The sequence below is a fragment of the Talpa europaea genome (genome assembly GCF_964194135.1).
Source record: "Talpa europaea genome assembly, chromosome: 12".
NCBI classification, from domain to species: domain Eukaryota; kingdom Metazoa; phylum Chordata; class Mammalia; order Eulipotyphla; family Talpidae; genus Talpa; species Talpa europaea.
This window is the reverse complement of record NC_140079.1, coordinates 8,197,162-8,222,716: the sequence shown is the minus strand read 5'-3', so window position 1 is coordinate 8,222,716 and position 25,555 is coordinate 8,197,162. Positions and strand designations below refer to the sequence as shown.

The 25,555-nt window shown below is 54.5% G+C and overlaps 2 protein-coding genes across 2 annotated transcripts; both read left to right on the top strand.

The window, feature by feature from the left end:
• Positions 1 to 265: 265 nt before the first annotated feature.
• Positions 266 to 9,986, top strand: SGTA (small glutamine rich tetratricopeptide repeat co-chaperone alpha; the record flags this gene model as incomplete). Its single annotated transcript, XM_084248813.1, has 11 exons — positions 266 to 365; positions 1,586 to 1,692; positions 1,963 to 2,047; positions 3,268 to 3,367; positions 4,501 to 4,605; positions 5,525 to 5,663; positions 6,768 to 6,830; positions 8,277 to 8,314; positions 8,800 to 8,889; positions 9,081 to 9,203; positions 9,885 to 9,986. The coding sequence occupies 10 exons, from the start codon at positions 266 to 268 to the stop codon at positions 9,193 to 9,195; spliced, it is 942 nt and encodes a 313-aa protein (XP_084104939.1). The 3' UTR covers positions 9,196 to 9,203; positions 9,885 to 9,986.
• A 9,019-nt stretch (positions 9,987 to 19,005) lies between these two features.
• SLC39A3 (solute carrier family 39 member 3) lies at positions 19,006 to 23,814 on the top strand (the record flags this gene model as incomplete). Its single annotated transcript, XM_084250539.1, has 2 exons — positions 19,006 to 19,378; positions 23,077 to 23,814. The coding sequence occupies exons 1-2, from the start codon at positions 19,169 to 19,171 to the stop codon at positions 23,812 to 23,814; spliced, it is 948 nt and encodes a 315-aa protein (XP_084106665.1). The 5' UTR covers positions 19,006 to 19,168.
• Positions 23,815 to 25,555: the final 1,741 nt, after the last annotated feature.

The following is a 25,555-nucleotide window of genomic DNA, read 5'->3' as shown; positions in this document are numbered from 1 at the left end:
GTCTCTGCTTGCTGGCAAGCAGGGCTTCTGGACCAACAGCCCCATGTCTTATTTGTGAAGTGGGGGTGATTAGCATTTCTGCCTCACTGCAGACAATTGACAGCTTAAGGCGACTTCACCAGCGCTGGCGGCAGGGCCTGGGTCTGGCATGCAGGACTGGCTTGGGGCTGGGGCATGTGCAGGGAAGGTGCCTGTCTTGCTCACACTGTGACTCTGCTTTCCAGATCTGGAAAACCCCCGGGGCGAGGTGTCTTCCCTTCTCAACATGGATAATAAAAAACGCCTGGCGTATGCCATTATCCGCTTCCTGCACGACCAGCTGCGGCATGGGGGGCTCTCCTCCGACGCCCAGGAGAGTCTGGAAGGTACCCGTGGACTCTCCCAGTAGCACAAGTCCCCGGCTCAAGGCAGCTGGTCATGCCTTTCCAAGGGGCAGCCCTGTGGTTGGGGGCTGCTTAGTGCTAGGAGGTGGGAGCTTGGAGCCTGCACCTGCATGGAGCTCCACTTCCTTACCTGTCAGACAAGGATCAGGACCAGGGTCTTGGGCTGGTCTATGCTCCATGCCAATGGAGATGGATGGAAAGGCTCTCATCAGTGAGGAGGGGGTGGCTGTGCGCCCAGCAGCCTTCTGAGGCCGGGGGTTGTGAACCAGGGGCAGACCCAGCACTTGATTGGTAGCTACCCCACTAGACCCTGCTCCCAGCTCATGGCCCACAGCTCCGCAGCGGAAGGTCGAGATTCAGTACTTACCATGCATCAGACCTGGACTTGGGTTTATCTAGGGAGGGACAGGAAGGCCCTGGGAGCCCAGGTCCTCCACGCCCTCATCCTGGGACTCTATAAGCTGTCCCTGCTCACCTACATGTCCTCGGCGTGGACAATCTGTGGACAAGAACACAGATACAGGTTGGGGCTTGGCTTAAAGTTGGGTAGCAATTGTTTCTGACCTTGGGGTCAGAAACCACGTCGGAGACAGGCACTGTGCCCTGGCAGGGCAGCCTCTGCACAGGGAGCCCCCCCCCCCCCATGGTGTCTGTGGGCTACAGAGTCAGCTGGTAATCCAGTCAGGTGGCCTCAAAGCTCTGGACTGTTTCTGCACCCCTGAAATGAACCCATTCATATAAACTTAGGGCAGAGTCTGACCCCAGGCTCCAGGCTCTGGCTGTCTTCTCACAGTGGCCTGACAGAATAGCGCTGGGTACCTAACCCCTAGCACTGCCCCCCTACACAACTCCAGACCAGACTAAACTCAGCCAGGGGCCCCAGCCCTGGCAGAGAGCCCTGACTTTACATCTCAACCCCACCAGTGGGCCAGGGGGCGGTCATAGGGTGCTCATTCTTCCATCCCTGCTCCTGGGGTTTGGGGAGCATTGTCCATGTGGGCATCCTGAGCTTTCTGAGACTTAGCTGACAGGACAGGAGGCCTCAAAGGCAGGGGTCTGTGGCGCATAAGAGGCATGTCATGCTTTCTAGAGTCTTTGCCGCCACACCCAAAGAGAAATAAACCTAAACTCTGCCCCCGGATCCCCAAACTGTGAACTTGGGGTTGTGTTCAGAAGGAAACACCCTTTGTTCTGCTTTGCAGTTGCCATCCAGTGCCTGGAGACTGCTTTTGGGGTGACAGTGGAAGACCGTGACCTTGCGCTTCCCCAGACTCTTCCAGAAATATTTGAAGCAGCCGCCACGGGCAAGGTGAGCCTCTGGATTTCCCCCAGCCGCCAGTTGGTATAACAGGAGCAGCGGGACAGCCGGCACTCCAGAGCCCTTATACGCGCCTCTTCCACTCCTAGGTGCGGGGCTCACCAGACTCTGGTCTCATCTCCAGGCCATGTCACCTTCCCTCAGAGCTTAACTGCCCTCGCTTAGCCGTCCCCGAGGGAGAGGGAGGCTAAAGGTGACAGGATTGGAAGAGGGGGACGGCGGGGCTGCTCCTTGAAGTGCTCATGTCTGCTTTGGGGTCAGGAGATGCCACAGGACCTGAGGAGCCCCGAGCAAACCCCGCCTTCAGAGGAGGACTCCGCCGAGGCAGAACGCCTCAAGACCGAAGGTAGGAGAAGACTTTCGTGGTCACTGCTGGGCCCATGGCCCCCTGGCCCCTGGTGGCTTCAGGGAGCGTGGGTTCTGGGGCCCAGGGAAAGGGTACCCCTGAGTAGCAGACAGCAGATGTGCTTTGGAGATGGGACTGGGGGCTTTTAAGACCCCAGATGTAGGGTTGTGGAGAATTTGCACCCTTGCTCGAGCGGGTGGGAATGTTAAGGGTGCAGCCGCCGTGTGTGAGTCTTCCTAGATGGCTAAATGCAGAGTAACCACACACTGTGAGTGCCAAGAACTAAAGGTCCACGCCCTCAGATCCTTGTCTGTACATGCTCATGGTGCCCAGCCTACACGCCACAGTGGATACAACCCAAGTGTCTGTCAGTGGGTGGACCGATACACGCACATCTTGTCCCCCCGTGCACAGAACGGGGGCCATGAGACGGAGGGAAATTCTGACATGCTTTACCATGTTGGTAGATCTTGAACACATGAAGTCCAGTAAGCACTGATGTGACATACCTGGATAGGCAATTCTCAGAAAGAAAGTGGGTTCGTGGTACCAGGGGCTGGGGTACCCTGGTGGCAGTAATGGAAATGGGACTTCTTTTGGGCACATAGGGGATGTTCTGGAATTAGGTTGTGGTGAATCAACTTTGAATACACTAAAAACCACTGAATTATGTACACTTTGAAAGGGTGCATTTTAATAGTATGTGAATTATAATTCTTTCATATTATTTGAAACACACACACAGGTACCTAACCACCACCACCACCACCCACTGAATAAATCTTGGGTGGAGGTGGTAAGCCCCAGGTCTTGATCTCAAAACCCTTATTCGATCCTGAGACTGTAGCCAGTCCGCACCCTCCTGCCAGTTGTGAGCCCTTGCCTTGGAGAAAAACCACATTGCCTACAAAATTAGAAGATATGTCACAAGTGTTCTTAGACTCTTGTGAGGAGGCACAAGTGACAGCATTTGAGACTTCTGTCCCCATGCAGCACAGCCAGAGCAGCAGTGGCTGCCCCCCAGGTGCTGGCTCAGGCCGGGCCTGAGAGGCACTGCACACAGACCGCCCCCTGCTCACACTCCTGTCCCCCCTGCAGCTGCCTGTCGTGACCCCTGGAAGCTGCTTTCCCTTCCGAGAAGCCCGGGAGAGCTGAACGTGACATCTCAGGCCCTCGGGTCCCCTGTGAAGAGCCATGAACTCCTTTTCCTTTCTCTGCAGGAAACGAGCAGATGAAAGTAGAGAACTTTGAAGCCGCCGTCCACTTCTACGGGAAAGCCATTGAGCTGAACCCAGCCAACGCCGTCTACTTCTGCAACAGGTACCAGGTGGGCGCTGGGCAGCAGGCTGGGCTGGCGGCACACGCCCTGCAGGGTGGGGGCCTCCGTGCTGTAGGTCTGCAGCTGCTCCCCAGCCGGGGTTCCGCTGCCTGCACGGTGTCACAGCACGTGGCTTTGGGCACATCCAGATCGGCATGGCGAGAAAGCTGCTACATCTGGGTAACGCGTCCTGCGTGTGCTCACGCAACGTTGTCACGGTGGTGAGGAGCCGTGTCTGCCTGTAGTCCCGCGTCACCGCATGGGCACGTTCCCAGAATGTAAAGTTGGGTGATCTTGTCTTTGTGCAGACACCGAGAGCAGATGGCCACCAAGCTAGAGCGCGCCGGGGCCCTGTTGGCTGTGCAGCCCTCGTTGGCTGCAACCTTGTTACGTGGCTGCGTTTAGAGGAAAAGCTAATAGTTTCGTGTGGCCTCGCGGGAGGATGGCTCTGCTTCCAGGGAGCTCTGAGAGGAGGAGCTGAGTGGGGAGTGGTGCAGGGTCCTGTGCTCACCGGGGGAGGACTCCAGACATGTCACCTCCAGGGTAGACTTGCTTTTTCACCTTTATTGTGTATCTTTCCTTGTAGAATGGAAGATTTACGGGTAAGTTGCACAGGTAGTACAGGTATTTCCCATCTGCTCTTCGCCAAGTACAGTGTTCTCTACTTAACACCTTCCTGTGCTGTGCAAACTAGAAGCAGCAAAGTGGAAACCCTAAAATCTAAATCAGTGAAACAGGCGGTGATGCAGTACAGACTGCCAGCGGCCTCTGCGGGACCAGGCCTGTTTTCTAATAACACTTAAGACATTTGGCACCACAAATGGGCACGAGCACCCCGGGAGGAAGATCCTGGATGGCAGAGGCTTCACCCCAAGATGGGAGCTTCGTTCAGGTCCCATCTGCTGTGGGGTGCTGGACCTTCCTCTGACCTCAGTTTCCTGTGGTAAACAGGGTTGGCACCCTGGCCTAGGTGCTCAGCAGATGGAAGCCCGTGGCTGAGACCGCATTCACCTGTGTCTCACACCCCTTGGCGACCCCATTTCTGCCTCACAGTACACATGGGGAAACTCTCCTCAGTGGCTGCCCCTCTGTAGCTAGTGAGTCACCACCCCCTGACCCCCTGCTTTTTCCCCAGAGCCGCTGCCTACAGCAAGCTGGGGAACTACGCCGGGGCTGTGCAGGACTGTGAACGAGCCATCTGCATAGACCCGACCTACAGCAAGGCTTACGGCAGGATGGGGTGAGTGTCAGAGGACGCGTCCTCTCCATTTCCTGCCAGGCGGAGTTTTCTTCCCACCAACAGCCAACTCCAGCACCATCTGGGTGCAATGCTGACACCATCGCCAGGAGTGAGTGCAGACCCCACAGGTTCAAGACTCAACCCTGTAGGGCTGCCCCAGTTTAGACACAGGTCACAAGAGGAGGATGCTTCTGATCCACGACTGTAATGTGCAGGTTCCCATGACCCCTCCTCAGGGTTGATACTTCACAAGAACAGCTCACCGAACTCTGGAAAGCACTTCATTTACATCCGCGGGTTAATTATAAAGGAACCAGATGAATGGCCAGATGAATAGGGCACAGGGCAAGGCCCCAAACAGTCCAGAGGGCAGTGGCCTCTGTCTCTGTGAAGTTCAGGGTGTGCTGCCCTCCGGGCGTGTGGATGCGATATTGCCCCTGGCTGGGAGTGCGCAGAGTTCCCACCCTCTAGTAGCTTGGTCTTCCTGGTGACCACCCTGCATTCTGGTTGTCAGAGGTCCCCCCCAAGGCCTCTCTCAGTCACCTCATTGGCATAAACTCTGGTGTGAGCTAAAAGCCATGCCTGTGACTCAGGAAACAACATGGGTTTAGGAGCTCCGTGCTGGGAAAAGGGACAAGGACTAGTGTGTCTCATCAGACCTGCCCTCTGCTGCCTCTGTCCCCTCTCAGCCTTCAGAGTCCTTCCTGTCAGCCCCCAGGGTACCAGTTCCTGTGTCCTTGAGTTCCATATGTCTCCCTCCCGACACGGCCCCCCCGGCCCTCTTCATGCAGTCTCGCTGGGCCCATTTGCCCGACATGGAATGAGGACGTCCAGAGCAGTTGGGGTGAAGGGGCCAAGGGAAGGGGGACAGCTCTCTGGTTCTGGCACTTCACCCACCAAGCCCTACCATCTCCCTCAGATTGGCGCTCTCCAGTCTGAACAAGCACACAGAGGCTGTGGCCTACTACAAGAAGGCTTTGGAGCTGGATCCCGACAACGAGACATACAAGTCCAATCTCAAGATAGCAGAACTGAAGCTGAGAGAGGCGCCCAGTCCAGTGAGTGAGTGGGCAGCAGTGCCCTGGGGGTGAGGGCTGCTTCTGGCAGGAGCACAGGCCAGCCCGGTACCAGCTGTCACAGCTTGAAGGAGAAGGGCATTAAAGAGTGCGTTGGGACCTGCATTTGTTGCACCTGGGTGTGATGGGATGCGTGATGCAAAAGTGCCTCTCTGAAAGAAACAGGCCTGTCCTCACAGATGCCTGCAGAGGCCACAGGGCTGCTCAGGGAATCAGGGGTGAGTCAGGAGGCAGGGAAGGGGATCATGGGCCGGAGCCTTTCTTGTGGCAAGCTTAGGATTGGCTAGTCGAATGATTCCAGGGCTCTGAGGTATAGGGGCTGCCTCAGGTTGTCTGGTACCTGCTATGGGGTGATTGAAATGGGGTGGTGTCCCAGGTGTAAGGGCCCCATAGAGGAGGGCTGAAGGGTGGACTCTGGATTGGCTGGTTTGCATATGCAAGGCATGATTGCTGTGAATTATTCACTGTGGGAATTAGCTGCCCCGGGAGAGGCCATCCCTCTAGGGTCCGCAAGTCCCGCTTGTCGAAGCAGCATAAAATGAAAGATGTGAGGGCCTCCCCTGGTGGCACAGGCAGTTGAGCGCTGCACTGTGAAGCTGTCTGCAGCCTCTGCAGCGCCAGTTCAATCCCAGCCAGCCAGCGAGGGTCCCACATGGCGCGGCAGACCTCTCCTGTCTCGCCCGCTGCTTCCCTAGCAGTGTATTTCATCAGTCTTCCTGTTCTGTTCCCCGCTCTGTCTCCGGTGAATCCTCTCACCCTCCCGCGAATCTGGCCTGTACCCTGGTTCTTGTATAAATAAATAAATAAATCTTTCGGAAAAAATGACTCTTGTTAGAATAAATAATTAAAAAAAAGAAAGAAAATTAAAGATGTGGATGGCATCTCCCTAAGTGATAGACATTGTGGGGTGGCCACTTTCAAGGCGCTCTCTGACCATTGAGCCTGTTTGCTCTCATTGGGGGAACTTCTGAGGGGATCACTTCTTAGAATTTGAAACAGGATCCAAGAAAGGCTGTTCTCTCACTTGCTGGGGCCAAGCCATCAGATCCCTGACCAGAGGTCACTAACTCTCTTGTCACCCCACAGACAGGAGGTGTTGGCAGCTTTGACATCGCCGGCCTGCTGAACAACCCAGGCTTCATGAGCATGGTAAGGGTTCCCTTCCATTCCCCCAACCTGCAGCGCCCACACCTCCCACCTGCCTCTCCTGTGTTGCTGCTACTCTAGGCCAGGGCTGCCCAGCTGTGACACTGCTGGCATCAGGGCACTCTGGGCACTGGGGTGTTAAAGGCGTCCCTGGCCTCTTCCGTTCTGTGCCAGGTGCATGCCACTGTGACAGCTGCCAGTTCCCCAGCCATCACCAGAGTCCCATGGCAGCAGGATCGCCCAGAAAGTGACATAGCACTCCCATGTTTGGGTTCCCCCCAGAAGCATGGGAACAGTGGTAACCCCACCAGGCTTGCTTTCTGGGGTTCAGACAGGATGATACAGAGCACTGAATGCTCTGTGTGGACATCTCCACTCTTGGCTGTGCCACCTCAGGGAGGCTTGAGCTATTAGAAGGAAAGAAGGCGGGGGCCTTCCCTGGTGGTGCAGGGCTTGAGCGCTGGGTTGCGAGGCTGCCCGCAGCCTCTGCAGCGCCATTTCGATCCCCGGCCACTGACGAGGGTCCCATCAAAAAAAAAAAAGAAGGAAAGAAGGCGGCCCCGAGCCCACCAGCAGGCAGACAAACGTTCTCTGTGCTATGGACATCGCACCTTCTAAATTGGGGGCCTGGGCTCCTGCAGAGGTACCTCTCGCCTAAAGGGGCCTGGGCGAGGTGCACAAGCCCTTCAGAGGGCTCATGGTGGGAGGACTCAGCCTCGAGATGGCCTCTGTTTTCAGCCTCACACATTCGGTTGACAGGTGACAGCTGCTGCGGTTTTTATGACACGGGACCACGCCCATGTCCACATGGAGCGCCTTTCACTGTAGTTGGGGCAAAGCTGACTGGCCGAAATATTTTCTCTCTGACCCTTTCCAGAAAGAGTCAGCCTATCCTTGTCAGCCATGACTGGGAAAACTCCACTCATTTCCTGTTCATCCACCTCTTGAAATAGGTCCTAAGGAAATAGTCATGGGGCCTTAGCGACAGGGATAAGATCTTAGAAATGAGTCACTGGGCAGTTATCATCACAGGGCGGTCACATAGACCTAGACAGTGCAGCTTCCTGGGGCCTTCCTGGTGCGTCTGTCTCTGGCCAGCCGTCACCCAGCAACTTGTGTCTGGAGTCCTAATCGGGGACGTGTCCAGCGTGTTACTCACTAAAAGAACCAAAACATGTCCATGTAGCGGGAGCTAAGCACCTGGTGGAAAAGATGATGAGGTGCCATGGGATCTTTCTAAAAATACAAGTCCAAAAGAGGATTAAAATGGTAAGATGTATGCATGGAAAGGGAGGGCCAGGAAGGGGAAGGGCCAGGAAGAGCAAATGCCAGTGCTGGCCACACATAGGCTCGGGTGGGAGAAGCACAAGTGATCACAACACAATAATTTCCATTAAAGATCATGTTTGGAGGCTTCCTTTCTCTGACCAGTCTGTTCCCTTTCCTCAGGCATCAAACCTTATGAACAATCCTCAAGTTCAACAGCTGTAAGTGAAAATCCATTCTCTTCTAGGTCATGTGCTTGAATTTTTAATTGTGGTAAAAACATACATAAAACTTAATTGTAGCCATTTCAGAGTTTACAAGTCGGTAGCATTAGGTATATCCACAGTTGTACAACCATCACCACTGTTTAGTTCCAGAACATTCTAGCCCAGAAGGAAAGCCTGTCCCTGTTAGCAGTCGCCCAGACCCTGGCACCATGACCGCTCTGTCTCTGGATGTGCCTTTCTGGACATTTCACATCCATGGAGTCACAGTCTGACTTTTCGGGTCATAAGATACCCCTGGGGGGAACAACCGCCCAGTTGAGAATCACTGTCCTTAAACCAAAAAAGAATGACTCTGGGAAAGCTGATGAAATCAATAGGGCTGCAGACAGAGAGGAGAAGGGGGGCTGCCTGGCAGCAACAGAGAGCTGCTTGCTGGCAGAGGGCCACCGTGGGGTCTGAGTCACGCTCTCTCATTGCAGCATGTCCGGGATGATCTCAGGTGGCCACAACCCCCTGGGGACCCCTGGTACCAGCCCCTCGCAGAATGACCTGGCTAGTCTCATCCAGGCGTAAGTAGGCCTGCTTGGTGGGGCCCGCGGGCAGGGACACACCCACAGCAGGGGAAAACGGGAATGGAGGCACCGGGTCTCCCAGGGAATGGCCACACGGCCCTGAGGGGTGCGCTTGGGGGCTTAGAAGCACCTAGGAGGCAGGGCCAGAGGAAGCCCCCCACTGAGTCCGGGTTCCGCTCTCCCTGTAGGGGCCAGCAGTTTGCCCAGCAGATGCAGCAGCAGAACCCAGAATTGATAGAACAGCTCCGGAGTCAGATGCGGAGTCGGACCCCCAGTGCCAGCAATGAGGACCAGCAGGAATGACTGCCCATGTGAGTTGCCCCTGTAGCCCAGGGGGCTGGGAATCCTCAGGGTTGGGAGGGTCTCCCTGAATTGCCTGGACCAGTTGGGGACTATTTAGGGCCATTGGGACCCAGCTGTCCTATCTGTACCTGAACCCAGATTCCTGTCCACGGGCTCATGGCTCAGGTCAAGGCCTCAAACCCCACAAAGCTCCCTGGAATGGCTGGTTCCCAAGCACCTACAGGTGATGTGTGGGCAGAAGGAGCGCTGGCACAGTGCTGTCTGCATGAGCGGGAAGGCTGTGTGGCCTCAGCAGATGTGTGGGTGAGGTTGCCACACTTGGAGGTTCAGGCCAGGCCCCACATCCTCGTGCATCTGAGAAATGTGCCCTTGGGCCTTTTCGTCATTGTGTGAAAGTCAGAGTGTCATAACACAAACCTCGATTATCCAGCCACTGCCCGCCTCAGCCCAGTGGTGCAGCCTCTTGGCCCCCTCCATGCCTCCTATCACTGACCAGAATGCTGTTAAGAGTGACGTAAGACTCTTGATAACGTGGTGTCCACCTCACTGGGCACACGGGGGCTGCCAGCCGCGGAAATGCGGTTATCACGATCCTAAGAGTTAATGAGGTTTAGTGTTGTCCAAGTCTGGGTGCCCTGTGGGGACCTGATGTCCGGCCAGGGCCACTGACCCTCGTGTCTTCCCTGCAGCTGTTCTTGCGCCATCGGGTCTTCCCCGGCCAACTGGAAGCCTCACGATTTGCTGTTCTCTCCCATTGGACTGCCCAAGAGAAAAAAAGAAATTGGACCTGCATGTTAAGCCAGATTTTTATTATTTTTATGTTTTCCTTTTACCACTCCTTACCTTTTTGTACTCCCAGGGCCCCCAGACCCTTCTCAAAACAGAGCCAGCAGTGTGCGTGTAGACCAGCACCCCTTCGCCCCCCAAGACCCTCTCACTAAAGTCTTTTCTAGAATCCTGGGATGGAGACAGCCCCTGGGCCACTCTGAGAACAGGGTTTGTGCCCACCGCCCCCACGCCCACCCTGGTTTGTCTTCAGGGGCCTCCAGGGCCGGTGAAAGTGGCTTTCTGCATCGACCTCTCACTTTCCCACTCGGACAAGCTCACTGCCAGCCACAGTCGGGGGGCCGTATCTGCCCAGACCCTTGGATCTCGGGTTTTTGCATGAGGAGCTCTTAGTTGCAGATTCCTTCCAGATAGTTCTGTTCCCTGTGCTCTGGTGGGGGTAGGGCATCCTGGGAACACAGGACCAGCCTCTGTGACTTTCCTTTCGTCGATCTGATCGCCAACCCTCTTTTCCCTGTATTCACAACAAACCTCAGGGGCTTGATGGTGACCTGGCCTGGCCCCTGAGTCCATCCTAGCCTGTCTGTCCTGCCAGCCTGGCATGTCCAGGCTCCTGGAGGGCTCTCCCCTCCTGTTCAGGTGCCACTTGCCTCAGCCTGAGTTGCCATGCAGCCACCAGCGCTGCCTCTGGGGAGGGCAGTTGCACCAGCTGGTGGCTGAGCTGCCTGCCTGGAACATCCCCTCAACTCCTGCCCACGCGGGGTGGGGAGGACGGAGTGCTGCTGGCCCCCGTCACCTACCATGGTATCAGCATCTGGGGCATTGGAGGCTCCCTGGTGGTCTTCGCCCATCTTTGAGGTAGATCAGATTCATGTGTGTTGTAAGTGACCTGTAGGAAGAAGGGCCACCACCAGCCACCCACCGTCCCTCATGCATCCGGGAAGGTGTGTCCTGACTCTTGAGTGGTAGTCGTGGCAATGAGTGTAATGTGTGGGTAATAAAAAGCGTGACCTCTGCTCATCTCTGCATGGACCTCAGTGCTGCCCACGCTCCCTGCTGCAGGTGCCCAGAACCCTCCAGCCTGAACTTCACAGACAGGCCAGGCTCCACTGCTGTGGGACACGTCAACGTGTGCGACAATGCAGCTGTAAGCACTTCCTGTGCCAGGGGTCTCAGGTGGTTCTAGAAACAGCAAATCTGGGCTTCTGTGTCCCAATCTCCCCAAGTTGAAAGGATGACTGGCAGACAGGACAGACATAAATTTCCAGAGACAAGGCAGTAGGGTTATTGTGCTACTTTTCTAGTATGTTCTCAGCACGTGGTCTCTCCATTCTGGAACCCTAAGAGCCTCCCTCCCATAACGCTCTAGGTGAGAGAAGTGGTCCTGGGTTTGCCTCTGGCCCTAACCCGAGGGTTCTGTGCAGCGCTTGCCATGGCATAGGAAGCCCTCCATCAAAATTAATCTCGCGTGGGCTCTCACATGAGAGCACCATCATGCACATTTCACAGTTCCACTGAGTTTTATCACCCAGGGGGCCCCTCACCCTGGTAGAGCCCACCCCCAGCTGCAGAACCTGCACCTGGAGGGCCTGGCTGAGGACCTGCTTCTGTGAAGGTAGCCTGTGCCATCCACAGGTCACCAAAGAACTCTCAGACCTAGAGACAGGGCGCTCCCCACGGTGCTCCGCCCAGTCGGAGGTGGGATCTCAGCAGGGCTCAGCTGCAGCTCTGCCCTGGTGGTGTGAGCCCTGTCCGGGGCATTTGTGGTTGTCAAAACTACCATTGCTCTAGGCATTAAGTGAGTTAGGTCAGGAGTGCCACTCTATACCTCAGTACCCAGGACAGCTGCCCCCAGAAAGTGGCCTAGCCCGGGCCCCGTCCTAAGGTATCCCAAGCAGGAGAGAGTGAGTGAAGTTGAGAGACCATGGAGAAGAGAATCAGGAGTGCTGCATGCCCCATTATCCCATCTTAAGTGCGAGTTGAGAGTGGCCAGCTGGTGAACAGGTAGATGAGGCGGCCCACAGCCAGGCTGCCCGAGTGGGTGATACAGCAGTGCAGAAACAGTGGCAACGCTGGCTTCTAAGGGCTCCCCCAGGGCCCTAGGAACTCCCGGACGGATCAGTGCTGGGCCAGAGGGTGGGGATCAAACAGCCATGGAGGGGGCCTCGGAAGGAATTTTCCCCACACAGTTTATTCACCTACCAAGACAGGCATGGATGTGGTGTGTGGGCATTCTGCAGAGAAGCACAACCAACGGGATGTATGTAGAGATTCGTTGTGAGGAATTGGCTCACATGCTAATGGGCACTGAAGTTCCAAGATCTGTGGCCTGGAAGCTGGAGGGTGCATGTGCAGTCCCAGCCTAAGTCCAAAGGCCCAGGAATCAAGAGAACCAACTGCACAGCTGCCGTCTCATTTCCAGAGGGCCACAGAGTTCAAAGACAGGAAGAACACCACAGTGTCACAGCCAAGCCAGGGAGGAGGAGTTAGGTCCCTTGTTCAAAGCCCTTTGGTTCTGTCTGGGCCTTTGGCTAATGGGACAAAGCCTACCACATCTGGAAGAACAGCCTGCTTTATTTAGTCTGCCAACCTAAACACCAGCCTCATCCAGAAGTACTCTCAGGCACACCCAGGATGTTTGACCAAGTGTCTCGCCACCCGGTATCCCAGTCGAGGTGACACAAAATGTACCATCAGAGGTGGTAAGAGTAATCTCATGACTTCTGGGAAGCTGTTCTGTTGGGTGGGGGTGGGGGGAGAGGGGGGCAGGGGTAGGTCTCCATCCCAACTGGTCATCCTACCCCAAGTCTCATGTTATTTTTAGTTGAAGACATGCAAAGGATTAAAAAAAATTATAAAAATAAATACGAGACATAAAATGCACTCTTCAGAGACAGATACTGCTAAATTTTCTATCCTAAAAGTTTTCTGTGCACATGGTTAATATTTTGAACAAAAATAGAAACCTAGTGCAAGCCCAGTTGTGTGTGTGACTTTTTTTTATGCCTTCAGCACACCCAGTAGGAGGGATTGTGCAGGGCATTACCACCAGGAGGTGGGGGTTATTGGAGTGCCTTAGAGTGGCTCACAGGTTTAAGCTTAGACGATGTTCCAACTGTCTTAACTGCTGCCGACCAGAAGGGACCTGATTGTTCACCTGCTCCATCAAGGGAGCTGTGCTATCTGGAGTTCCAAGATGGAGGAGCGGTTGTGAATCACTGGTGCCCAAGTCTTTGGTCTCAAGTAAACCCCCACCCCAAGTCTCCATGTGGCCCCAATGTCTGTGGAGTCATGGGAACTCTTCCGGAAAAATATCCCTGCATCATTCTAAGGTTTGGCAAACCTAAATATTGCTTTGGGCAAAGTCCAAATGTTCCCTGGTGCCAGCAAAGCCTGTGTCCTTCATGTCTTCAATTAAACTGGACTGGTGGCCCCCAGGTCAGTAGGGAGGGTTAGGAGGCCCCACCTGGGCTGCACACTGAAATCACCCAAGGACACCTGCTTCCTGCTGACTAGGCTCTGCCTCATGGATGTAGGGTGGTGATTGTCAACAGGAAACACTGGGCCACGTCAGCCTATTGCAGCTGGGGGTCCTTGGTGCATGCTGCTGGCCTGCTTAAGCAGCCCAGGTGATCCTGGTGCACCTGTTGGGAGAACCCCACTTTGAGAAGCACTGACCATGAGCGACATATTCCGGCAGCTGCTTGCATGTGTTGCTTAGGTCTTCTTGGGTAACCTTTGTTCCTTCCCTCCTGTCCTGTTTGTCCATCAGCAGTAGGACCCAAAGAACCTCTCCCAAAGTATCCCCAACCCAGCACGAGTGTTCAGGAAAGGTCCAGAGACTCTTGGGAGTGGGGAAAAAAGAAAAAAGAAGAACCACTGTCAACATCTCATCCCCAAAGCCCAAGGCTGCTCTAAATACCTTGATGAGAAGTGTGTAATGGATAATTGCCACTTGATCCCACACAAATTAGAAATAGGATATTTCTTAATATACCTGTCAGGTGCACTGAGCCAAAAAAATATTAAAAATTAAATACGGAATTAGGGTAAGTCATGACTGGGAAATAGCTTCCAGGAGTGGGTTGAGGCTTAAAATTTAAGGCAGTTACTGCCGCCATAGATGGGGCGAAGGTTTGTTTTTTTTGTTTTGTTTTGTTTTTTGTTTTGTTTTTTTAATTTTCTAGAGGCATGTCTTATTTATTTATTATTTGTTTGTTTGGTTTATACATGCACTGGGTACAGTCAGAAGCGCGGGAGGGTGAGAGAATTCACCAGAGCCAGAGCGGGGAGCAGAGCAGGCAGAAGGACCGAAGTACACTGCTGAGGGGAGCAGCGGGCGGCAGGAGAGTTCTGCTCACCATATGGGACCCTCCTCCGGTGGCCGGGGAGCAGCCGGGGATCGAACCGGCTGCAGAGGCTGCAGGCAGCTTCGCAACCCAGCGCTCAACTGCTGCGCCACCGGGGAGGCCCATGAAGGTTTGTTTTCTCTGTCTCCACAACCTTGGCACATACTTCCTGGGTGCTAGACTGCAAATCCACCCATATCTAGTCTCAGGAAGCATCAAGAAAGAAACTGTCTTTTTCCCAGAAGCAACCTGCTCAATCAGTGGTTCTGCTCCCCAGGTGACACTAGGTGATATCTGGGAACATCAACGGTTATCACGTTGGGGGTGCTTCTGGCATCAAGTGGGTGGGGCCAGGGATGTCACTGGACACCCTACAGTACCCAGGATGGGCCCCCACAGAGAATGATCCAGGCAGATGTCAGTATTCCCACCACCCAGTAGGCCCTGGATCAATGTGTCAAACGTGAACTTCCCAAACCATATTGCCACCAGAAAAAATAATTTGTTCATGTGCTATACACAGCAAGGATTTTATTTTTTTTAAGTATTTATGCATACAAGAACTGGGGTACAGACCAGAGGTGTGGGGAGTGAGAGGATTCACCAGAGACAGTGGGAACAGAAGAGGCAGATTGACTGAAATCCACTGCGGAGGGGAGCAGCAAGCGAGTCAGGAGAGGTCTGCTGCGCCATGTGGGTAGCTCCCTGGCGGGGAATCAAACTCATGCTGTGGTGTCTGTGGATAGCTTCATAGGTTGCCTCTTAACCCCTTGCGCCTCCACAGAGGCCCAGCAAAGATTTTACACCATCCTGGGTAACTTGAATACCCAAAACAAATGTGGCTTTCCCATCCATCCCACCTTACAGAAAAAGATTATTTGCGAAGAGTTGCAGCAAAGCTCCTTCCACACCCCGCCCCGTCCCCTGCCCCCCACTCCCCACTTCCTGGCCCTGGAGAGAAGTTGAGGTGATTGATTGCCCGCTCAGCCACCAGGTGGCGCACTGGTACCTCCTCCATCCTCGTAGCCGGAAAGGCACTCAGAAGGAATAAGGTTGCATGTAATCCTGAAAGTTCTCGGGGTGAGCTCAGAAAGGGTCCCAGTCCTCGAGTTCAGCATTATGCTTCTCCTTTTGAAATTATAGGCCCTCCCAACCAGGGGCGTTCTGGTGGTCACTTGTGTTATGATGGGGCTGCCACCCCAAGTTGCCTAGTGCGTGGTAGGGCCAGAGAGTATGAATCCATTCAATGTGAATGTGAAGGGTGCAGACCACAAATTCCGCCCAGCTCGAGCTGTTCTTCGTTCTTTTGTAAGCTCATGTAGGCCTCTCTCTCTCATTGCTGTACTTAAAATGTTTATCAAAGTATAAGGTACAAACACCAAAGTCCATAAATAAAAATTATAATCTGTCTAGAAAGCTAGGTGCCCATGCTTTGCAAGTCTGTGGGGTGCTTCTTGGCTGTGGGAACCAGCCTGTTTGCTGGCCAGCAGGGGCTAGGCCTGCTTGTCCCTGGGTGTGGGAGGGACCCTCTTGACTGTTATCTCTCAACTACCAAGTAGTTAGGCTAATTCCTGTGGGTGGTGGATTGCCTAATCAGGGATTCGCTCTGGGATTTAGGAGTGTGGAGGGTGGCTTCCAAGATGGTGCCCACCCACTTTGTTGAGGGTGACAATGACCTGGGGTTATTCATTAGTGTTCTTTGCCTCCCAGGCCTCCACTATAAGGCTGGTGTCTGGGATTCCTTTTCCAGAGCACAAGCATTGCTCAGACTGGTGTTATTGCTTTAGGTCCCAGGGCAAATGAGTCTGTTCAAGGGCCTATTGAGGGCTGGATCTTAGTCTCTACCTTTTCTTCCAATTCCCTGCTCTCACTTCCCTCTGGTCCTCAGTGCATGGATTCCAAGGGCTCCTCTCCACTGTTCTGGATCATAGGGTTGGGGTGTGGGGTGTTAAACACAGTCCTCTCCTCACTCCTCAGGGAAAAGTCCCGCACATTACAAATGTCCCAACTGTACTTCGATGTCCCTGCAAATGCAGTTTCTTCATTGGCAAGAGCATCTCTGTCTCACCCATTCCTCTGGGTGCTACCTTTTTATCCTTTGTTGTGGAAGCTCTAGTCATTGAGTTTCAGGTCTGCTTCTGTGAGGTTTAGTGTCTATTTAAGTGTAGATTTGTTGTGTTCTGGTGAGGCGATAAGCACAAGTTCCTCCTAATCCACCGTCTTGGTCCTACTTCTTCTACCTTAATACACAATGGAAAGTCACATCTTACTCCCTCATCCCAATCGCACTGTAAATAAATAGTTTGTTTATAAACTTTTAGATCTTTCTCTGTGTGATTAATAACCCTATGATGTGTATTTTGTCATTGTTTACAAATGGGGATTATATAGTCCACAATTCCTTGAAATAGCTTTTCCGCAGTTATTTAGTGCACATTCAATTTTGTTCCTTGTTCCAGTGATGTCCTCTACAGCATATTCTTTAAAATACAGAATTTAATCCAAAACCACCTATTGCACTTGGTTGTCGTGTCCATTTTTTTTTAGCCTCCTTTGATCTGGAAGCGTTTCTCTGCCTTTCATGACTTGACATCTTGGGCCACAAACTGATGGAATTCAGATGTTGGTGTTCAGTGAGTGAGTGGGATCCGTGGGTTCCCTCTAAGAAAGGTTTTGGCAGATTTTTCCATTCAGCAGCACATGGTGAATTCCCTTACTTATTATGTTATCAGTTTTCTGTGTCTTCTTCTAGAATATAAGATCCAAACAGGGAGAGATCTTTGCTTTGTTGATGAATGTTCTTCTAGAAAAGGTCCTGGCACAAAGTATGGGAAATACTGAATCTATATATCTGCTTCTTAAGCTGATGGGAAGCGCACTAGCATCTAGGACGCTCAGAAAGGGACAGTCTCCTCTAGGAAATTGTTTCCCTTCAATGGCTCAGCTTCGATTGGAGAGGGATTCAGCACCAAGTGCCCCTGGACAGCTCTGCAAGCCAAACCTCACGGAACCTTTCCTCTAAGTTCAGAGTTTCTCTCCGGAACCACCTGGTGGCTGTACCGCGCAGCGGGAGGAACTATTTTCCCCTGCAGAACGGAGAGGTGGGGTCGCAGCATTAGTGGCAGCCACGGCGTCCAATGGTGTGGCGCGTTAGGCCCGTGGCTCTCTCGGAGGCCAATGGTCACGGGCGTGGGCGGGGCGTCAGCAGCAGCGCGCCGAGCTGGGGCCTCGGCCGGGACGGTGGCTGTGGGTCTAGACCGCGCGGCGGTTGAGCGGCGGCGGGCGGAGGCCCAGGGGAGGTACGTGCGGGCAGGGCCCGGGGCGGAGCGGGCGGCGGCCGATGGCCTGGCGGACGGGGGCGCCGGTTAGCCGGACCCTCGCCGTCGAATTCACCTTCATGGGCGAGACGTGTGGGTTTGCGTCCGGCTTCCCCAGCAGAGCGTGGCCGTCCCCTCCCGGCCGGGACCAGGCTGGCCTCGCTCTCCGCATCAGGCGCCCGTGTCGCGCGGGGCACACAGACGACGCCCAGTAAGTGCTGAACGAACGAATGAATGAATGAGCCAACTACCCCATCCTTCCTCGGCCCCAGCCAGTCAGCCCCTGGGTTGAGAGTCCAGGCCACCCTCGCCCCACTCCGCAGACTGAAGGAGGCATCTAGAGACCTGCCAGGGATTTGACTGAGCGCCTGTTGTGTGCTTGGCTCGGCGCTGGGTGTTGCTGGGTGGTCCAACTTGAGCACGACAGACTGCCTGCCCCCGCGGAGCTGGCAGTTGCCAGCAAGATAACATTCAAAGACTTTAAGTTATGTCGTTCCCATAGCGCAAATAGTGCTTAAAAATAGTAGCAGAGAAGGGGTTGGGGAGGGTTCTCTGACCGGTGAGATCTGAGCTGAGACTTGAAGAGCTCAAAGAAATGGGGGCAAGAGCTGTAAAATGAGGATGGGGGAACCTAGGACCTGGGAGCAACCAAGGTCCCTCTACTGACTGGCATTTTGGGCCCCAGAGTGTTCTATGTTGGCTCATTGGGCCATGGAAAGAGACCCACATACTTCTGCTCATCCATTCGTTAAGCCAGCAATTGGAGCACCTGTTCTACTCCAGGCCTCTTAGTGGGTAGAGGGGATACAGTTTAAGGCACGGGTCAGCCAGGAGGTCCTTCTGAGGGGTATTCGAAGAAGGGAATTGAAAATGAGACATTGGAAGGTGGGAAGAGAAGTGTCCCGGGCAGAGAGAACTGAGGCAAATACCCTGAGGCAGGAGTGGGCTTGGCACATTCAAGGACCACAAAGGCCAGTATGGAGTGGGTGAAGCAGGAGCTGATGGTACAGCACCTTAGGCAGTGGGGAGCGGTTGAAGCAGCACTACTCAATAATACATTCTGCAAGGGTGGAAATGTTCTTTGTGTATACAGGGGCTGCTAGTCTCCTATGGCTTCTGAGCATTTGAAATATGGCATAATGGTAAAGAGCTGAATTTAACATTTTATCTAATTTTAATTAGTTTGAACAGGTATTTGTGACTTGTAGCTGTCATATTGGATAGTGTCACAGTGGAGAATTTTCTGCAAGAGGCAATGTTATGTACAAAACGAAAAAAAAAAAAAAGGCAATGTTGTGTGCCAAGCTCAGAATTGAGTAAAGAAAAGGGGTGATGGGCTTGGCTGCTTGAGCTGCTCAGTTAATCTCACGACTAACTTGGTTGTCCCTGGCATTCACAGTGGCTGGTCTGAGGCATGAGCACCCGGCTGCGTAGTTGCGTCCGGTAGCACAGCGTGGACTGGGAGTGTGCATCCACACATGGTTTGGCCCTGCAGTGACTGGAGCAGCCTGGGCTGCCACCATGATGAAGCTGTTGGTGGCCAAAATCCTGTGCATGGTGGGGGTATTCTTCTTCATGCTGCTTGGCTCCCTGCTGCCTGTGAAGATCATTGAGACTGATTTTGAGAAGGCCCACCGCTCGAAGAAGATTCTCTCACTCTGCAACACCTTTGGAGGCGGAGTCTTTCTGGCCACGTGCTTCAATGCTTTACTGCCAGCTGTGAGGGAAAAGGTAAGTGCTGGTGGCAGCAGCCATGGCACCTATAGCCAAGGCTCTCTGATAGTCTTTTAAGGCTAACACCGAGCTTAGGGGGGGTCTTTGACTCTATGAGGACAATGAAAATAGGAAAGGAATTTGCTGTTCTTGTGGGTGGTTTGATTCTTGACTTGGGCTTCCCAGCTGGTGGGCTCATTAGTCTTGCTGGGGGGCCAGCAAGATCACCCCCCCAGGTAGCTTATACTTTCCAGGGGCTGGTGGTCCTGCCCCTTCAGAGGTCCTTTATCATAACATAGCACACATTTATTGTCTCACAGTTTCTATGGTAAACACTCCCTGCTGGTGGTTAGGAGACCGGGCATGGCTTACTTAGCAGCTGTGTCCAGGCTCTCATGAGGCAGCAAAGTGTCCCCTGGGCTGTGGTCTCATCTCAAGGTTTGGTTGGAGATAGATAGGCTTCCAAGCTCACATGATTATGGTAAGGTTCATTTCCTTTCCAGTGGCCAGACTCAGGGCCTAGTTTCTCCCTGGTTATTGGCTGGGACTGCTTTCTGGCCCTTGCCTCCCGGGCCTCCCCATCATGACCTTTTGCTTTATCGCCAAGCTGAGACCACAGTGGAATCTGCCTGTAGGACAAAAATTACAGACTTGTGTGACTCAGTGATAGCAGTCCCTCTGCTGTAGTATTTTCTTTGCTGTAATGTGTCCCCACCCGTGCTCAAGAGGAGAGGCCACGTGCGGCATGGATAGCGGGAGGCAGGGACCATTGGAGGCCATCCTAATGTAGTCCTCCAGTGACCTGTACTGAGCGCCCCCAGGTTGGCACCCAACATGACTCCCTTGAAGGGCATAGCTGGAAGGCCTTTGTACACTTCTCTCTCTTGGCCAGTTCTGATATGGAGATGGATTTGTGTCAGGTCATGTGCTCGGCGGACAGTCAGGATTTGCTGCTCTGCTCCCCATGGAAACAAGGAGATCCTAGATTTACCGCCGCATCCTTTCTCCATGTGCTGGGTATAAAGGAAGGAAGGTGTCATCTGGGATTTATTCCTTGGAAGTTATTAGTGTGGTGGGTGGAATTCAAATGTAACCCAAGATTCCTGGCTCCTGGTGGGCATGCCCTATACCCTACCATCCCCATGAGCATGGTGGCGGGGGGGGGGGTGGGCTGTAGCTATGAGATGTCACTGTTAGGGCAAGTTATCCTGCAGAAGGGATCTTGCTGATGTGATTGTGGTCCCTCGTCAGTTGACACTGAGTTCATCAAAGGGAGAGTGATTGGGTGGGTCTGGCCTAATCAGGTGAGCCTATAAGAGAGACCAGAAACAGCAGCAGGCCTGCACCTACTGGCCTCACGAGAGCAAGAGGCCATACTGCAAGGAGCAGAATGCCAGGGGAGGAACTGAGGGGGCCTCTGGCAGCCAAGAGCAATCCCCTGCCAGTGTCTTGCCAGGAAATAGGGTCCTCAGCCCTACAGTTATAGGAAATCAGATCCTACCACCCCAGGGATCCTGTAAGTGGACCTGGGGTCTGGGTGAGGTCCCCACCCCAGACCACACCTGCATTTAAGATGGACGTGGCCCTGAGCAGGCAGCCCTCGGCTGTGACCAGATTGCTCGTGTTCAGAGCCCTGAGGATGCATCTGTGTTGTTTGCTGCTGCTGAGCTGGTTGCTTCATTACATAGCACGGAAAACCCATACAGTGGCACTGACCATGGTTCAGAGTCCTCTGATGCCTTCCTCATGCCAAGCACCTCTTTAGGTCCCCACCCCCCGCTTTTTTCCCTGCATTCCCACAGTATCACCCCTCGTCATCCTCCTGCCTTAGGTCTGGACAGCAGGCCCCTTCTTCACACATGGCCCTCTCACGATCCCCCCAAAGCACTTCCATGCCATGCCCCTGCTCGCAGCCTTCCCATGCCCTCCCTCATCCCCAGCTGACAGTGCATGCCTTGCACTCCAGAGTACAGGACACAATCTGTGACTCTTCTGTGTCAGCCTCATCTTTCCTGACCATGTTCATCCCCTTAGGGGTAGCTAGTGTTTTTTTCTGAGTTGGTATCTTCCCGAGAGGCACACGCGGGACTCCACGTGGGGGTTAGTAAATAGCGCAATTATTTCTCCACGGAAACACGCCTGTTGCTGTACAGGGCTCTCAACCCGGGTTGACTCTGCCCCCAGGGGACACTGGGCAGTGTCTGGGGACATCTGTGTTATCATGACTGGGGATGTCCTGGCACTGAGTGGGTGGGGACCAGGGATACTAGTCAACCTCATGATTACCTTTCCCAAGCATCAGCACCCCATGATGCCAAGGTGGCCAGACCTCGTGGCTGTCCTCTGGATGGGCCAGACTGGCCTGGTGGAGAGCCTTGTGTGAGTGTGTAGTGAAGGCCGTGCTGGGAGAGAAGTGGGTGCGGTCAGTTGGAGGGAGGGGCCAGGGCATCTGTTTAAATAGCGTACTTGGAAATTAACATAAGCCAAGACCTGAAGCATGAGATCAGCCAGCTGGTTGTACACTGGGGAGGAAGAACATTCTAACAGAGCCACCAGCAAGTTCTGAGTTCCAAAAGCTAGAAAGAGCTCAATGTATGCAGCGCGCTAGGAGTCCAGGTAAACTGACCTACCCCTCACCTCTCTGGACAGCACCTACCGTTACTCTCCGACGTGGCAGCCTCTCGCTGAATATGGCTTGTCAGCGTTCAGTGAATCACAGTGAAATACAGCGCAGCATTCTAGTGCTCAGCCACATCAGGCACATTTCACGTCCTCAGCGGACATGGGTGGTGTGCCTTTTGTAACACAGAGCTCAGGTAAAGAATGCTTTCCTTGTCCAGAAGCTTCTAGTGGACAGCCCTGACTTGGAGGATTCCCTTGGAGTATAGCCAAATATGGTGGTTCTCAGCGTGTTCACCCAGGAGCTTGATGTGATGGGAACTGATGGGAAGCAGAGCTCACACCACTGAGTTATATGGAAGCAAATGCCAGATAGGCATCCGGGCGAGAAAGGATAGCTGAAGTCATAATAGTCCAAGGTCAGTGTGTCGGCCAGGCCGGTCGCTCCCAGTCGCTGCCCAGTCTATGACACCTTAATTACAGCTAACATGGCCCTGCCTCCAAATAAGGGCGTGTTCTGAGGTTGCAGGCGGCCATCTCTTTTGGGGACCACAGTTCAGCCCACTATTCATTTTTATATTATTTGGTTGATGTAGAAGATGTAATGGGAAGCCCCGTGATTCCCTGTCCCAGTCATCAGGGAGGAGCTGCCTTCCCCCCTTTTTATTTTTTTATTATTATTTTTTAGTTATATATTTTTAAAGATTTATTTATACAAGAGCTGGGGTACAGGCCAGAGGCGCAGGAGGGTGAGAGGATTCACCAGAGACAGAGTGGGGAGCAGAACAGGCAGAAGGACCAAAGACACTGCTGGGGGGAGCAGCGGGCGAGACAGGAGAGGTCTGCCGCACCATGTGGGAATCTCCCTGGCCAGCCGGGAATCGAACCCATGCTGCAGAGGCTGCGGACAGCTTCACAGCGCGGCGCTCAACCCGCTGCGCCACTGGGGAGGCCCACTCCCCCCTTTTAAAATCTGCCTCATGTGAAGTGAGTATTTCTGGTGACATCTGCTGAGTGGTGGTGAGGGGTCCCAGCCGCCTGCCTCTGAGCGCCCCTCCTTCCCTCTCCCCTCCCTCTGTCCCTGTGCCCCGCTCCAGCTGCAGAAAGTCCTGAGCCTCGGACACATCAGCACGGACTACCCGCTGGCGGAGACCATTATGATGCTGGGCTTCTTCATGACCGTCTTCCTGGAGCAGCTTGTCCTGACCTTCCGCAAGGAGAAGCCGTCCTTCATCGACCTAGAGACCTTCAACGCTGGCTCAGACGCTGGCAGCGACTCAGAGTACGAGAGCCCCTTCATGGGGGGCAGCCGGGGCCACGGGCTCTACGTGGAGCCCCACACCCACAGCCACCACGGGCTGAGCGTCCAGGAGCTGTCTCGCTCCAGTCCCTTGCGGCTGCTCAGCCTGGTCTTTGCCCTGTCTGCCCACTCCATTTTTGAGGGCCTGGCCCTGGGCCTGCAGGAGGAGGGGGAGAAGGTGGTGAGTTTGTTCGTGGGGGTAGCCATCCACGAGACACTGGTGGCTGTGGCCCTGGGCATCAGCATGGCCAGGAGTGCGATGCCCCTGAGGGACGCAGCCAAGCTGGCCATCACCGTGAGTGCCATGATCCCCCTGGGCATCAGCATCGGTCTGGGCATCGAGAGTGCGCAGGGTGTGCCCAGCAGCGTGGCTTCGGTGCTGCTGCAGGGCCTGGCAGGTGGCACCTTCCTTTTCGTCACCTTCTTTGAGATCCTGGCCAAGGAGCTGGAGGAGAAGAGCGACCGGCTGCTCAAAGTCCTCTTCCTGGTGCTGGGCTACGCCATCCTGGCCGCCATGGTTTTCCTCAAGTGGTGACCAGCCTGTCGCCGGTGTGGCTACCCCAGCCCACCTGCCGGACCCCGCCGGGAACCCAGGCCAGATCCAGGCCACATCCCCACCTCTGTCTCCTTCCAGGGAGAGAGCTCAGGCCCCTGGTGCTGCCAGCACACAGAGAGCCGCCTCGGGACCAGGTTGCCCCCAGAACCTACACCCCAGCTTTGGAGCACCGCTACTACTTTTAAAAATACTTCTCTTAAAAGTATTCACCAAAGCTGTGTGGCCATGTCAACCTTGGGCAGTGGGGGCTGGCATCTCCCTCGAGGTAGAACTGGACATCTAGCTGGGGCTGGGGGTCGGAGACCCTCCCCTCACACCTCACCCACGGACAAGGACAAGGACAGGAGTGAGCCCAGCTCCGCCTGGCCACTGAACCTGCTCGGATCCAGGTCTCTGGCCTCTGCCCCTGACTGACCGCTCACAGGTGCCGCCAGCACTGAGCTGCTTCTGTTCCCCACAGAACTGCTCTGAACCCTGCCCCTGAGTCCGTGCCTCCTGGATACCACAGGATCCCCCTCTTTGTCCCCTACCATCTGTTGTGGCCCCCTGGGAGTGTGGAGGCTTCTCTCCAGGGTCTGGGTCTTCTGGGCCAGAGTGACTGTCTTGGTTCCCAAAGGAAACAGACACATGGGTAGGGGAGACTCTCACGGACAGGGTCTGGATGTGGGGAGGTTCCCTACCCTGTGTGCACCCGCAGTCTCCAGAGGAAAATGGACTCCTGCAGGCAGTGGAGCTGGGACAGTGCAGTTCTCACCAGCAGACACATGCATGTGAAGCCAGCCCCACTGGATGGTGCAGGGAGTGGGGACTAACAGCCCAGTTGGGCTGGTATAGCTCTTGGTGCCAGTATGGAAACCACCTCTCCAGGGCTTCAGCTGTTGTCCTAGCAACCCAGCCACATGCCTGGGGAATGAGACCATGAAATCATTCCTGGGGATTTGCTCAGCCTTGCTGGGAGCCTTGCTGCCAGCAGAGGCGTGGTGGGGAGCAGCGTTGGCCGCACTGGACTGGGTCCCTTGCCTGCTTTGCCGCGCCTCACGCTGGCCTCAAGCCCAGCATCCTGCCTCTGGGCCTGAGCGTCTCCCCACTTTGTCACTGGCTGCTTGGGCCTGCTTGTTACTGATCCCCTTGCTACTTCCTCTCTCATCCACTTGGCTTGCGCACAAGATCCCTGGTGTGTGCCTTCTAGACTCCCAGATTCCTCCCTGTGCCTCCCACTGCCCCCACCGACACTGGCAACACTAGGAAGAGCAACTGCAAAGGGTCCATTTGTGCTCCCCACAAAGATGGGCCCCTCTGGCCTGTGGCCCTGGGCTCAGTGGGACCTCCGGTTCACCACTCTGGCCACCTTGGGCATCCCAGGACCAGCTAATTGCGTGTCTCAGGTGGGTGCCCTGGGGACTGGCCTGCTGCCACCCGCTGGTCTCCACCAGCCCAAGATTCTCGAAGACAACCTTTTCCACAGCTTTGGCCTCTTTCAATGTTGAAAGTTATGGGGAGCAGGGATGATGGGGAAGGCTGCTTTTCCTTCTGTGTCACTTCATGCAACTCCTGGGTCCCTGGGATGTATGTCTGAGATGTCCCCACTTCCTCTCCTTTGGGAGATGTCCCCACTTCCTTCCTCCATCCTGTTGCTGTTGGAAGTACTTGACTATTGAACTTCTGACTTCTACCAGGGACAGACCTCTGAACCTGGCACGGCCTGAACCTCCCCTGTACT